This window comes from Topomyia yanbarensis, chromosome 3, assembly GCF_030247195.1.
Source record: "Topomyia yanbarensis strain Yona2022 chromosome 3, ASM3024719v1, whole genome shotgun sequence".
Classification (NCBI taxonomy): Eukaryota; Metazoa; Arthropoda; class Insecta; order Diptera; family Culicidae; genus Topomyia; species Topomyia yanbarensis.
The window spans coordinates 162443458-162459268 of NC_080672.1; the positions used below are offsets into that span (position 1 = coordinate 162443458).

The window sequence follows — 15811 nt, forward strand, 5'->3', positions numbered from 1 at the left end:
AGGTTTAGTATTTAACAGCATAATTTTGTTGATAAATTTTTCCAGTTGGATGCATTACTAATTTCAATCAAATTTAGTTCGAGACTTAGTGTGTTCAGTTTTCAAGAATGTTATAGCAAATAGCTTGGTTGAAGATATGAATGCAACCCGTATTTGTGCATTATAGGCCATATTGCACTACGAATTTCCTTACTAACGGTTATAGGCGGCAACAAAGAATTTGGGAGAACACCTTGTAGATGACGTTTACTATCCTAGTATGCAAAAGTCACTTCAACGCCACTTTGGTCAAATTTAACTTTTTCATATTTAAAGTTCACTACGAGAATTCGCATCTTTCAGTGCAAACGACTTCAAATAAAAATAAAAAATATCCTGTTGAAATGCGAAAAGCAAAGTGGCGAAAGCATACTTTTACCCGCACCATGCAAGATTTGAAAATTGATTTCCTGAAAAATATACTGCATACAAGGGCAGTTCAGTAATGTGATTAATCGGTAATTAGTTGCAAAAATCCCGCTTAACACCATTTTTATAGATGGGACATACTAAACCCTACATCCTATACTTCGGTAAAATCTCCTCCTTCCAAAGCACCCAGTGGAGTGCTCTAGCCAATTCCTCTACTCTGTGTTTGAGTAGCTCACATGACAGTTCATCATTGCCAGCGGTTCAACCGTCCTCTTTTTCCATGAATCTTAGGTAGATCCGGAATCTGTCGTCGACTGCGCGCGTCTCCCAGCTGATTCTTGCAATACTCTTGTCGTCTACTGCTTCTCTATTTAGGTGTTCGTCATAATATACTTATCAATCGTGAGAATTTCTGCACATTATTTATAAGGTGTATCCTGTGCGGTAACCGGTTTACACAATGCCTCCCTGCATCTAATGCTCTAGTCGAAGAAATGGCCTTTGATCCACACTACACACATCCTTTCGCTGATCGCCTGTCACTTGATCACGCGTTGGCGCATTTCGCCCAGCTCTTGTGCCGTCGCTCGATCCCCGCATTTCCACACCTTCTGCCCGTCTAACAAAGCTCCTCCAATGCTACGGTTTCAAAGTTGCGAGTTTTCAGCTCATCCTTTTCTCCTTGATTGTTAGTAAAGTGGTGTTTTTGGGCCACTCGTTGAACTTGACCTAACCTGTCTCGTAGTCCGCCACCCAACATAAGTGACACCTGCGACAGGTATTTAGTTCTCGCTCTCGCTCACACCATCCCATTTCGCTATTACTGTAGAACACTGTAGTACCCAGTTGATCGCGGCCTACAGTCATCAATAGACCCGCCAACATTTTTGAAAAATCTAAGATTTTCGTCAAAACCCCCTCCCCTCCAAGTTTCTGGCTACGCTACTGACTTGTATCATGATGTTTTTAATAAAAGATGAAAAGGGTGCTAATTTCTAACTAATATAACAATAAATGAGAGGAGTTGGTGCGGAGATTATAGTGTCGAATGGTGAAATATAGCTATTTTTGCTTAAGCGGGGTGTATTAGACCTGTTTACCCTAGTAATTTGCCAGGAACACCTGATAATGGTATGAGAATCGGCCGCGGCTTGTCGCCTCCTTTGTTAAGCATCAGCACACCAAAGGCATCACTCATATATCAGCTAAGTTAATAGTAAAAATACGCCACCTTCACCATTCGTCACCGTTTTTGGCGTATGTCGGACCGTATTGGCGCAACATACTGTATTGAATCAACAATCAATAAAACAAATACGAAGACATTCTCATGAGATCTAACCTATGATAACAGGGTATTTTGGACCGCTTTAGGAAGTCATGCGTGAAACATCTGGAAAAATTCGGTTTTGCGACGTAATCTGGATCATTTAATTGGCTAATATGTACGCCTTATCTTTTTTGGGTATGCTGTGCTCTAAATAAACGTAAATACATGAGAAAATGAAAATCGCGAAGGCGCATTTTTCTTATTTTAGACACCGCAAAATTATTTTGGAGCATCGTTTTTCCTTTGAGTCATTGCTGCAAACATATTTTGAACCGATCTGAAAACATATTTTGGATCATCCAAATGTTCACATATCTTACTTTGTATAACGAATATGTACATGATTGACTTGCTGAGTGCTTTTCTGGAAACAAAAAATTAAGATCAATGGCGATAACATGTTAAGAGCATGGCGATAATATGTTCTCTTTTGGATATGACTAACAGATGTTGGACATACCCAGAATAACATTTTTAAAGATCGTTTTTTTTAACCTAAAAACTATTTTTTAATAAAGATATTTCCATGTTTAAAATGTATACACTTTAGGAATAATAATTCTTCGAAGTTGGTTACAACCATGCCACCTCCTAGTGATTTTTGACCAGTTCAGTTGAAATGTGAAAATGCGACTACATAGTCGAAAAACCTGTTTTAATCCACCTGGTGGTGCAATTGTGCCTTTCTCATTTGTCCAAACTACGATTCCATAACTGGTTATGTTCAATACAATGATGGAAATATATATTACATATTCAGTACAATTTACACATACATACATACAATGGACGACGAAGCAACGAACTTGAGATGCTATGTGTCGACGCTAAAACGCTTGAAACCAGTGGCGGATCCAGGAGGAGAGTTCAAGGGGTCCGGACCCCGCCAAAAATATTCATCCTGTTAAGAAATTTTAAATTAGTTTCATGTTTTCAAAAGTTTCAAACTCAAAATCATTTCAAACTAAATTGTTCACTGTTTTTTATTAAGTTCGGTTATTGCCTATTACGTAATGTTTTCATTTCGAAATTCAAGCTTATTCTGGAGGCACTAGGAAATTTTAAGAAAAGCCGCCCCCCGACTTGAGAGGGGACTTGAGGGGGAAGAGGGATTTAGAAAGGGTGGTATGTGATGTGCGCGAATGGGGGTTGCTAACCCCTCACCGCATACCCCTGGTTACACCCTTTTCAAAATACAGAAAACCTATATTAGTAAAAAAAAATAAGTTGACGATGTTCAGAGTGATTGCATAACCTTTCTATAGGAGAAAGGCAATAACAAAGGAAAAAATGTGAAAACACGTTTAAAAATTTTTAATTCACTGCTTCTCGCAGAAAAAAAAATTAGTAAAAGCAAACAAATTTTGGATTTAAATAACAGTTTTCCCGTTTGATAGTGATAAACAAGATTCAGATTTGATTCAATCAATGCTGTTGCTTGAAATTACGAACAAATTCATTTGTTGGCTTTTCAATAGTTTCAACAAATATTTCGTTTGAAACAACAAAATCATGATAAGTTTAACCGAACAAACAAGTTCGGAGAAACAAAAAACAAATCTTTTGCATTAACCAAACGAGAGGACAACTCAAATTTAGTTGAAATTAAACAAATATTCTGTTGGATTTTAACAATGGGATCAGTTAGATCTAACAAATTTTATTTTGATTCAACAATGTTTCTATTTAAAATGCAAATAGAAGTATTTGTTGAACTAAACCAAATACATGCTTTCAAAAAACGCCATTTCAGTTTGAAACAGTCATTCGCCACGTTTTAGATTCAACTAAACGTTTTGTTGATTCAAAAAGGCCTGATTCTTCTGCGTGTTCCTATTTGACCATTTCGCTCAGAATATAACGGGAGGTAATTTTCATATTGTCGTCCCAAAACCGCATAGTACTGTTAACAAAAGAACATAACATAGCATATCGTTGGAAAGCTTATTTCTTTTTCTTTCCAAAACACTCAAAAAATTTAAATCGGTTGAAAAATGACAGCGTAAAAAAAATTAGTACAGAATGTTCCGAAAAATCGTTTTTTGAAAAAATACAAGTCATCGTCAAGTGGTACAAAATATGGTACTGGTCCAAAATACCTTCGTTACCCTATTATTTTTAAGCGATAGATTTCACATTTTTAAGAGTACTATTAGCACAGACTAACAGGCATAACACTATGAGGGAATTCCCTGAAAAAATATCGATCCGACCATTAGGGGGTGGGCGTAGTGTAGTTGGTAAATCGATTGCCTTGTATGCAGCGCACCTGGGTTCGAGTCCCGACCCCGCACATAGGGTTAGAAATTTTTCATTAGAGATTTTTCTAACCCGAAGAGGCGAGTGACCTTGAGGTTAAAACCTCTATAACCGAAATAAAAAAAAATCGATCCGGCCAATTTTCCAGAACGCTAGCTCCACCTTTTTATTCATGGTCCCAGACACTCATTTGCTGGTGTGTTACCTCTCAGGTTTGGGAACAATTTTTCACTAGTTGTCTATCCCACAAATGCTTATTGATTAGACTGGTTCAATATTTGACTTTTAGCTCCCCAGGTTCTACTGATTCCTTTCATGACCCTTAGTAATTGTGCAAATTTTGGTACCGATCGGTTGCGGCTACGGACCCTCCAAAAATTTCAAAGTTTATATGGAAATTAGTATGGAAAATCGGTTAAAATTGAAAATAAATTCTTAAAAAATCACCTCATCAATCGATTCATGAGAACATTATATATTTCTAAAGGAATTCTTCTACTGAACACATTCGAGGAACATTGTAAGTTTGCGAAAATTCGCTGAGAAAAGTTATTAACCCTCTACTGCCCAATTTTTTTTTTGGATTGAAAAATTTTTTGGAGGTGGGCTTCGTGATGAGAAAAACGAAAATAATGTTGAAAATTCTTGAAAGTAATGGATTTTTCATTAAAGCCTTAAAATAAGTATGCCGCCTAGAGGCGGTGTTGGGCACCTGGGCGAATAAAAATAAAACTTTTTTTCCTGGTTACTTCAACATAAGCGAATACAGATGGTTGCTTATATTTTGGACTCCATCAGGACGCAAAATGCCTAAGCTGTAAGGAGTATTTCTCTAGTGCTTTGGTTGTTTAATTATTGACTTCTAATTTATAGTAGGGGAGCCCAGGGTCTGCTGGCGATGGTTACACTTATCATGTTTTATGTTTTTAATTTAAGAAGATCGTGTAAAAGTGAATGCGTTGCATAGAAGAGCAGACTGTTAGCTGCATTACTGAATTTTTAATATATGACGCGGGAATCTCGCCAATTTACGACTATACGCACTATGATGCTACCTGGCCTTTTTTGATGATAAAGTATGGATCGCGTGAGATGCTTTTTGAATAAAACTGCAAATCAATCGAGACTTGTTATTATTTTTCAGCCCCAATGCTCCTGCATTTTAATTTCGGCGCACACTTTGTATTCAAAAGCTAAACTTTCGAAATTCTTCAGGTGAAATTCCGAAGTAAACAAACAAAAAAAAAACAAACAAAAAACAAATTTTGTTTGTGGTTACATATACGGCCAAGGAAAGTTGTTTTCGCGCGCTATCGAAAAATCTAGTCATTCGTGGAATAGCTTTGCCTCAATAACAAAAATGCTGAAATTTAAAAACTATACCTAGGGTAATGAGCCTATGTTAGCCTTAACCATGAAAAACCGTTGGTTAGAGCGGCGTTAGCCATCTTTGTTCATTGTATTGGTTCAAATGGCGATTTTTGATATCATAATGGTTCATTAGAAGAAAGCAAAGTTATTGGTGCCAATTCATACGCATTGCATCAATGGTGAGGCACCCTTCCTGATACGACTAAAGTAGGCTCTTCACTTTAATACGCTCGAAAACTCAATATTACTTACAACGTGTACGAAACAGAATTTCATGCAACATAAACATATTGGAGAATGGATTAAACAGTACTCGGAGTGCAGAACTAGAGACAGCACCATATGTGTAATACAAAAGGAGAAAAAATATTCCGCCAGCTAGCCCCAGACTCCCCTAAATATTAATAAATGATAAGAATATCCATATTCTAACAGCAACGTTCACCCAAAGTTTTTAAAACATACTTCTTTTCAGCTAAAATTGCACATAATACTTGTTTCGGTACGATAAGTAATCACTAAAGAATTTTTTTTTTCGCTCAGGTGCCCAAGACCGCCTCAAGGCGGGCAAAGTATTTTACCAAAAAACCAAAACTTCCGAATTATTCCACTAAACCAATTCACATCTACAGTGAAATGCTAGTAACAGGCTACTCAAAAATATTTTTTTTTAGTTTTTGAAATTTCCAAAAATAGTTAAAATTTGTTTAATAAAGATTACCACTAAACACAAAATATATTTTTCCACGTTTTCCTCGAGTTTTCAAATTTGAGCTTCAATTGCCTTTGACAGAAAGCTACAAATATTCAAATAATGTGTGTGTATGAAAGGTGTGAGCGTTGGGAAGAAATGATAGTGCGGATGACAACATACAATCATGTTTTAGTAGTTTTATTTAGATTTTTATAGAGAACTAGTGGGTTAACTAAAGAAGCAGCATGACTTCAAAACAAGTGGATTTTATTATTAATCATAGCAACCCTATTTGAACAGGTCCATCGTTATACAAGTGTAAACTAGACTTGCCATCCACCGCTCGCGTGTGGCAGATGCAGCTATTCAAACAGGGTTGCTATGATTAATAATAAAAGCCACTTGTTTTGAAGTCATGCTGCTTCTTTAGTTAATAACTTTTCTCAGCGAATTTTCACAAACTTACCATGTTCCACCTTTAGAAATATACTAGCTGTAACCCGGTGCGCTTTGCTACACCCATCCGAATTAACTAAACGAAATAGTTCAAATATATCAAAAATAACAAATATTTTTATTATTGCAAAAAAAACTTATTGTATTTCTCGCGGATAGATAATGTTCGTGTCTTATGTTTTGCGGTTTACATCATAAGTCAAAATATACCGGACCAATCGTTTTCAAGGTTTGCACAGTTCGTCGCTGTTGTGCTATCTTATGACAAACGCCATTTTGGGGTAAACTGAGTTAGATATGCAACATTACTAATCTAAAAATTCTCTACAAAATGGCGTTTTCAGAATTTTGAAATTTTGCTTGGTTACTGAGTTATAGCGAAAAAAGTGATGAGAAATTGTCAGTTTTTTGCTTTAAATCACTGTATCTTGGGATTCGCTTAAGTAATGTAGAAGTTTTAGATGTTTTTATATGTAAAAATATCTGAGGAACACAATGGCATAATCATTTTTAAAATAAAAATACATGTATTGCGAGAAATATGCAGTTTTACTTTTAAATTGGCAATATTTCATGTTTGGCAACACTGTAATTAAAAATTACTATTTTTTCTAGATTGCTTGCTCAATTTCCTTCAAAATGCATCTCATCCATTGTTTCTAGGCCGAATAAAGCCGAAGATATTAATAAAAGTTAATAATTGATGCTTTTTTTCTATGGAAAATTTTCCATGCACAATTATGATACGCCATACAAATTTTGCCATCAATACACACCTACGGCACATGTGAGTGCGACTTTTGTTTACATTTATAGTGAAAACTCGCAACATAGTCAACCGAACTTCATGATATTTGAGAGTTTAATACAGAATAGATTGAAGCATTAATTGTCTTCTTTGAATTGTTTTTACCATTTATAAGTTTCAAGATATTCAATCTCAAACTTTAAAAATCGTTTTTCTCGAAATGTGCTAAATGGCGCTTGTCATAAGATAGCACAACAGCGACGAGTTCTTCTACACAACCCCAGGTATTAATCGAAGCTTTTATTTTTTCTTGATATTTGAAATTTTCGTAGCATTCAGAAGCTAAAATGCAATTTTCGTTAAAAAAAAATCATCTAACTTGTTATTGTAAAAATAATAATTAATGATGTAATGATGTGAAGAACTGTGCAAAATTTCAAACAATTTGGTTCAGTAGATTTTGATTATGGTGTACATCGTGTGTCTTCTGAAGATTCTCTGTAACTGTAGCATTATTGACTGAATAGACTCGGTATCGTTAAAAAATGTTTTAGGGACTATATTTTTCCTTATAGTTTCCTTATAGATTCCTTATAGTACATTTTTGGTGTAGATCCGGTCTGATCGGCATTTCTGCCCTAAGCCAAAAATGCGTGCCCCCCTCAACCCAAATTTTAAACTAGGACGAATTAGCGCATGGGCGCCATTTAAACACCTTTTTCAATATAAAGAATGTCATTTGGTATTATTTGGTATCATTATTATTATCATTGGTTCTTTCATTCTTACCTTTCCGTTTCGTTAATTTACCTTTACGCTAATATTTACCGCCTATTTTTTATCATCATTCCTTGTTCTCTTGAGAGTATGGATGCTATTTTAGATTTTAGATTTCACCTTCTTTCCAACAGTCGCTACGCACCTCTATTTCTCTATAAGGTACGAATGGATTAGCACATTTGATATTACCTTAATCCCCGGTTATGTCGGCGTTCTCTGCCTGTCATGGGTCAGTTGGTACTTTCCCTTCGTTCTTTCTTCTTTCTTAGTCCTTTTTTGTTAGTAAGCTCATTGTGTTCACGATTTCATGGGTTATTTTTTCTTATCCTTTGTACTCTACCCTTTTTTGTTTGTTTCAGTGCATTCAGGAGTCTCCGGCGTTAGTGCACTTGTATATTTCTTTTCCTTTGTTTTTGTTTATATTCATGTGTGCATATATGTATGTGTTTCTTAGTTTCATTAAATGTTTCCGAATCTCCAGGATAAAAGAGATATCAGCAGATCTTTCTTACTTAGCCTTCCGGTGGGTGCGTTGAATTGTGCGACATTAACAAGCAGTAAATATTAGATATTTTTAGAGCTTATTTCTCAGCATTGTGGAATCGAGGAATCGAATGTTGCTTGAGGTGCCAGTATTATGTGTACATATGGTTGTAGATTCTCGATCAGCGATATACTGAGAGCTATCATCTTTTTGTTCACTCTTGATAATCCTATGCATGAGTTTTTGCACATCATTAAGCTTTAGTACATCTTGTCCGATTCTCCAGAGAAGAAAAAAATAACTAAAACGATACAGAAAGGAAAAAGGTGAGTGTTACAAATAAATAAATTTATGTTGGCCACTCAGAATGGTTCAACGCTGGGACGGGACATGCGAAGACGGTCTTCTTTTTCCCTCCCGATATTCATGTTGTTTTGCAGGGAAAAATCCACTTGCAAAATAATTTCAAGCAAATACCGATGATAGTGTTGTGCCGATGCGGCATAGATTTCTGCCGATGAGGTACTGATTTGTGCCGAAAATAATAGAGCTCAAACATGACATGAATTTTGTTATCGTTTGTCTGAACTGTGTAAAACAACATTAACCATAACTTTTGAGCAGAATAATAAAATTGCACGTGCCTTCGGTACATTTTGCATATTTGTTTGTGTGCATCTACATGCATCTAAGCAACATGTAAAATATGTTTTCTAAAAACACCTTGTTTATAGCCAGGATATTACGATACTACCCAGACACTGTCCATTCCAAGAAAATGAAAATCGTCAAGAAAGGTCCGGTTCGCAATGACAGGCCATTGCCGGTTCGCGGTGACAGTTACTTTTTTTCACTTTGCACGTCCCGTCCCAGGTTCAACTGACATGAAACAGGAACATGGTTAGTCATATTTTGTGATAAATACACTGCGTTTAAATATATTATATTATAGTTTAGTGACCAAAATTGTTGGCGAATTGTAACTATGTAAACTGAACCGATTTTAATGACGTACATGTTTCCATTTCTAAGTCTTCGATTGATCCCTGACAGTAATTGCAATCGGCTCAGGCTCTTTTGTGCGTCATGCATTCACTGACTCACAATCGAATTGTGCCTCGACCAACCTGACACAACGCGCCCATTCCCCTTACAGAGCAAAAGGGCAGGGATGTTTTAGGGACTATATTTTTTTATCTAAAATACCTACCCCCTTAAGCAAGATTTGATTTCATCAGTAGGTGTGGCACAACGCGTTGAATTTGACGAAGATCGCCGACCACACCACCAAATCTTTGGTAATAAAAATTGAGTATTCGATTGTCCTTTTATGTGGCATCGTGAATTCGTCCGATATAACAGTGTTGCATTCTTTCAGCGCTTTGCTTATATCCGAATTTTGATGGATATTGTCAGTAGCGTTTTCCGCAAGCGCAAGATTTTATGGCTATTTTGGCAAAGTTGCTCGTCCATCATCCAGCAATGTTGATTCTGCTTCAGATGAAGCGATCGCAAATGCAATTTCCAATTCAAATTTCAACCTAATTTAATTTTCGACGAATTCATACAATTCATCAGTATTATATTGTCATTCGCGTAAAAGTTCTCTACCAAATAAATTCTTGCCATTCCTTTTGTGTACTGGTAAACCTAAATGCAATAAAATTTATTATTTTTATATCAATTGATAAATATTGCTTCAGAAACCCTCCCTCTTCTTCATGTTCCGAAGAAATGCGTATGCCAAATAATAAAAATAGCAAAAAAAGTTCCTCAGTACACCCCTCCCCCCTCTCCCCTTCCTCGGTTCAGGTAGCCCCCTCCCTCAAATTTCATCAAGATCGGAGTTGTAGCTTAGAAGTAGTTAGCGGACATACATACATACAAACATACATTGATTTTTATGTTAGACATATACTGCCCATATATGCATAGGAGTCCCATATTGAAAACAGCAAGCCGAGAAAAACGCTGTTCAAGATTTACATTTTTCATTGAGCCTTATGGATGGGACAACCATGTTTTGGTATTTTTTTCGATATTTTCTGAACAAACCTGGTAAACTGATTTGTGCATTATGATTCAATGGTGATACAGAATACAATCCAACAGATATCTCATTTTAGACAAAAATCCATATGGGACTCTTGTGCTTATATGGGCAGTATAATATATAATGTTCTCATGAATTGATTGATGAGGTGATTTTTTTTAAGAATTCTCAGTTTTAACCGATTTCCCATACTAATTTCCATATAAACTTTCAAATTTTTGGAGGGTCCGTAGACACAACCGATCGGTACCAAAATTTGCACAATTACTAAGGGCCATAAAAGGAATCAGTAGAGCTTGGTGGAGCTAAAAATCAAAAATTGATCCTGTCTATTGTTCATCTCTTACAGCCAATTTCTTCACTGGATGAAAACCGGTTTACGCTGAAAACAAGTTTCCAGGTTGCTTATGATTAATTTTCCTTATAGTACATTTTTGGTGTAGATCCGGTCTGATCGGCATTTCTGCCCTAAGCCAAAAATGCGTGCCCCCCTCAACCCAACTTTTAAACTAGGACGAATTAGCGCATGGGCGCCATTTAAACACCTTTTTCAATATAAAGAATGTCATTTGATATTATTTGGTATCATTATTATTATCATTGTTTGTTGCATTCTTACCTTTCCGTTTCCTTAATTTACCTTTACGCTAATATTTACCACCTATTTTTTATCATCATTCCATGTTCTTTTGAGAGTATGGATGCTATTTTAGATTTTAGATTTCGCCTTCTTTCTCTGTAAGGTACGAATGGATTAGCACATTTGATATTACCTTAATCCCCGGTTATGTCGACGTTCTCTGCCTGTCATGGGTCAGTTGGTACTTTCCCTTCGTTCTTTCTTCTTTCTTAGTCCTTTTTTCCGTTTTGTTAGTAAGCTCATTGTGTCCACGATTTCATGGGTTATTTTTTCTTATCCTTTGTACTCTACCTTTTTTTTGTTTGTTTCAGTGCGTTTAGGAGTCTCCGGCGTTAGTGCACTTGTATATTTCTTTTCCTTTGTATTTGCTTATATTCATGTGTGCATATATGTATGTGTTTCTTAGTTTCATTAATTGTTTCCGAATCTCCCAGGATAAAAGAGATATCAGCAGATCTTTCTTACTTAGCCTTCCGGTGGGTGCGTTGAATTGTGCGACATTAACAAGCCGTAAATATTAGATATTTTTAGAGCTTATTTCTCAGCATTGTGGAATCGAGGAATCGAATGTTGCTTGAGGTGCCAGTATTGTGTACATATGGTTGTAGATTCTCGATCAGCGATATACTGAGAGCTATCATCTTTTTGTTCACTCTTGATAATCATATGCATGAGTTTTTGCATATCATTAAGCTTTAGTACATCTTGTCCGCTTCTCCAGAGAAGAAAAAAAATAACTAAAACGAGACAGAAAGCAAAGAGATGAGTGTTACGAATAAATAAATTTATGTTGGCCACTCAGAATGGTTCAACGGACATGAAACAGGAACATGGTTAGTCATATTTTGTGATAAATACACTGCGTTTAAATATATTATATTATAGTTTAGTGACCAAAATTGTTGGCGAATTGTAACTACACACCTAGAAAAAATAGTGTAAATTTATGTCTCCTGACCCTGACATATACGAGCATCAAAAATGACTTAGTTTTACGTTTGATTTTAATTTTACATGGCGTTGAATTTCGTAAATCATGTAATTTTACTCCTCATACAGCGTTTGTTCTGAATGGTAGGAAGTGTAATTTTATGTCATTGCGCATGTAAAGTATATGTTTCATGTAAAATTAAACGGAACACGGTAATGTTCCGTTATTTCGTAAATTACGGTTTGTTGAATTGTGTCATGTTTGCAATTACGTCAACGATAAAATTCAGATTTTTTTGGTGTGTATGTAAACTGAACCGATTTTAATGACGTACATGTTTCCATTTCTAAGTCTTCGATTGATCCCTGACAGTAATTGCAATCGGCTCAGGCTCTTTTGTGCGTCATGCCGTCACTGACTCACAATCGAATTGTGCCTCGACCAACCTGACACAACGCGCCCATTTCCCCTTACTGAGCAAAAGGGCAGGGAAGTTTCCAGGTTGCTGGTGATTAATTAGGCGAAAACGGGTTTTCAATGAAAGCCGGTTTTCATCCAAGTGAAGAAATTGGCCGTTAGGGTTTAACGGGGTACCTCAGCCAGAATTATTCTGAATATTTGCGCGTTTACCCAAAATTTCATGCGGCCTTTCCCGATCGAAAAGAACGGCCGCGCTTCATGAAACACCGCGCTTAGTTGATCTGTCATAATATCGCAAATTTGCATAACGAAGGGATGAATGAGACACAAGTTGTTTCAAAAAACAGCCCTGCGTTATGCAACGTTTTGTGCAGGTTGAGTATACCAGATGCAAGTGGTGCCAAATTCACCACATTCACTAAAATTCTTTTTGGATTACAGAATTGATAAAATTAGGCAATCCATGAGACGTTTCTGATCAGCTGATTATTTCTTGTTTAGTTCTTCTGACGTTACTCCGAGGGGTGCGACGCCCAACAATATCGTTGATTCGATCCAACATCAAACGAATCGGACTAACGAAAGATGTTTGTCGGACGAATTTGTCTGTTCGCAGGAGTAGACTTGTTGACAGAACCCACCGTTGAATTGTCAAATAAACGTCTAATGGATTGCCTAATTGGTTTAATGATCTACACTTAGCAAAAAAAAAATCTGTTTTAAAAATTGTCCTTGCGTTTAAACTAAAATGGGAGGCTTATTACTACCGCAAATAGCAAATACAAGTACTAGGTACACTAAAAACTCACTGGCAACCTTAGAGCGGTCTTTACTGCCCGTAAACGCATAAAAGTCCCATGTGGATTTTTGTCGAAAATGAGTTATCCGTTGGATTGTATTCTGTATCACCACTGAATCACACTGCACAAATAAGATTACCGGGTTTGTTCAGAAAATATCAAAAAAAATAGCAAAACATGGTTGTCCCATCCATTTGGTTCAATGGATGGGACAATCTTGAAAAGCGTTTTTCTCGGCTTGCTGTTTTTAAACATGGGACTCTTATGCTGTTATGGGCAGTTTAGTAAGCAGTTAGTTCAGCGTGTACGTTTCGGTGCACGTCTCAATATAAGAACGATTGGTTTCAAAATCGTCCAATGAAGGACGTTCGTTGAACCAGACTTGAACGACATCCAAATAATCGTTCAACAGAGGTCCATCGTCGGACCCGTGTTGAACGATTTTGAAAGTTTTTGGGCTTCTTAGTGTGTAGTTTCTTTCACAACGGTTCTTTACAATCAACTATATCACGCAGAAGAATCAAGCTTTTTTAAATCAACAAAACGTTTAGTTGAATTTCAAACTGGACGAATGACTGTTTCAAACTGAAATGGGCGTTTCTCAAAAGCATGTGTTTGGTTTAGTTCAACAAATACTTCTGTTTGCATTTTGAATAGAAACATTGTTGAAACAAAACAAAATTTGTTAGATCGAAAAAAACAACAGAATCCATGTTTAATTGCAACTAAAGTTGAGTTGTTCTCTCCTTTGGTTAATACTAAAGATTTTTTTTTGTTTCTTCGAACTTGTATCTTTGGTTAAACTTATCACGATTTTGTTGTTTAAAATGAAATATTTGTTGAAACTATTGAAAAACCAACAAATGAATTTGTTGGTAATTTCAAGCAACAGTATTGATTGAATCAAACCTGTATCTTGTTTATCACTACATATATCAAACAGAAAAATTGTTGATTAAAACCTAAATGTACTAATTTTTTTCTGCATGTAGGGTGGTGTTTTGCTTCTTGGCTGGAACCTAACTAGCGCTATTGCGGACATATAACCGAGTTCTTTGATCCCCACAAAGAAACCCATGACTTCCCTGTTTTCCATGCGACTTTGTAGCTGTTGGCTGCAGAGCCAAAAGTAACTGGTCGGTATGCTTCAGAACAATAGAATAAAAAAGAATTGCATAACTATAGTTTATTTACAAATTTAGGCGTTTTTATCTTTTTCGTAAAACGCTTAAACTGTTTTCGCACTCGAAAACGCACAATCTCAGAAACGACAACCCGAGCAACAATGATTGGCCAAGAAATTCTCTTTCGGCATCGTAATGTTCCTCGTACAAAACCTTTAAACCGGAGGGAATACTCAACTTGGACTGAATATTCTCCAAATTGTTTTCATTCAAGCCAACCTGATGCTCCATTAAAGATCGAACTACGGTTTCGGATGACACTCGCTCAGTACCCACATAAATTCCGAATAGGCGCGCGGAAATGAATTGTTTCAGAAAGTAAACGTTTTTGTAAGCTAGATCAGGATCCTCTGTAGGTCGATTCGACAACATTAGCATTACCATCGCATTGAGTTGTGATTTCTGGATACTAATATTGGTTTTAAGAGCACTTCCTGTCGCAACAGTTTGTGCTACAGCAGGATTTTCCACTACGTAAACATCCGCCTCCGGAATCAACTGATTAATTTGAGTAACGATTCGAATTAAGTCAGTAACGAGCAGTTTTCGATCCGATATGGCGAAACTATTCCAGCCGGTTAACACCGTCGGTTGATTCTCATCAATTTGAAATTTGGCCCAGGTTACAAAATCCAGTCCAATATATAAAGAAACACAACTGCTCACTTTTGATATCAGACCGGTGGGAAAAAATGGGATTGTGCATTTCGTATCCTTTTTTATAAGTTTAGAAGTTGAGTTGACATCCTTGGGACTCTCGACTATAGAGTCGTAGAACTTTCGCAGTACGGTTATACCGAAGCCGTCCAGTTCCAGTACTTGATCCAGCGAAATAAACGTGCCAAATTTTCTGCGCCAAACATCAATTCTTTTGAGTCGGCTTTTCGATATATCATATCTGAAATATACAAAGGAAAGCAATAAGTAAACAGCAAGCGGAATTTACCAACATCTAACTTGTAAAGCTGCTCAACATCCTGTCCATTCAAAGTATTCAGAATTTTACGCGTTTCCTCTTCGGTGTAGGAGCATGGAAACCCAAGTTTGGTAGTACTTTTCACATTGAAATGACGAACTGCAACCGCACTCGAAAGAGATTTGCTTATTTTTATTGAAAACAAACGCGCGTACATGCCGAATGGTTATTATTTGTTAATATTTGAACATGATCATTTTAGCAAAGGAAAATCTTACCAAAATGATTACAGAACAATCTAGCCAAACATTTCAAAGGATTCAAAGTGCAAATG

The 15811-nt window shown here is 36.4% G+C and overlaps 1 protein-coding gene across 1 annotated transcript; it reads right to left on the minus strand.

The window, feature by feature from the left end:
- Nucleotides 1-14548: 14548 nt before the first annotated feature.
- On the minus strand, nucleotides 14549-15811 carry LOC131692016 (uncharacterized). Its single transcript, XM_058978842.1, has 2 exons — nucleotides 15519-15811; nucleotides 14549-15459 (listed from the first exon to the last, which is right to left on the minus strand). The coding sequence occupies exons 1-2, from the start codon at nucleotides 15692-15694 to the stop codon at nucleotides 14586-14588; spliced, it is 1050 nt and encodes a 349-aa protein (XP_058834825.1). The 5' UTR covers nucleotides 15695-15811; the 3' UTR covers nucleotides 14549-14585.

Excerpts from the sequence above, each read along its gene's own strand:
- LOC131692016 (XM_058978842.1), bottom strand. The coding sequence starts at position 15,694 with ATGTACGCGCGTTTGTTTTCAATAAAAATAAGCAAATCTCTTTCGAGT. Across the intron at positions 15,460-15,518 it reads GATGTTGAGCAGCTTTACAA|ATATGATATATCGAAAAGCC; the intron begins GTTAGATGTTGG and ends TGTATATTTCAG.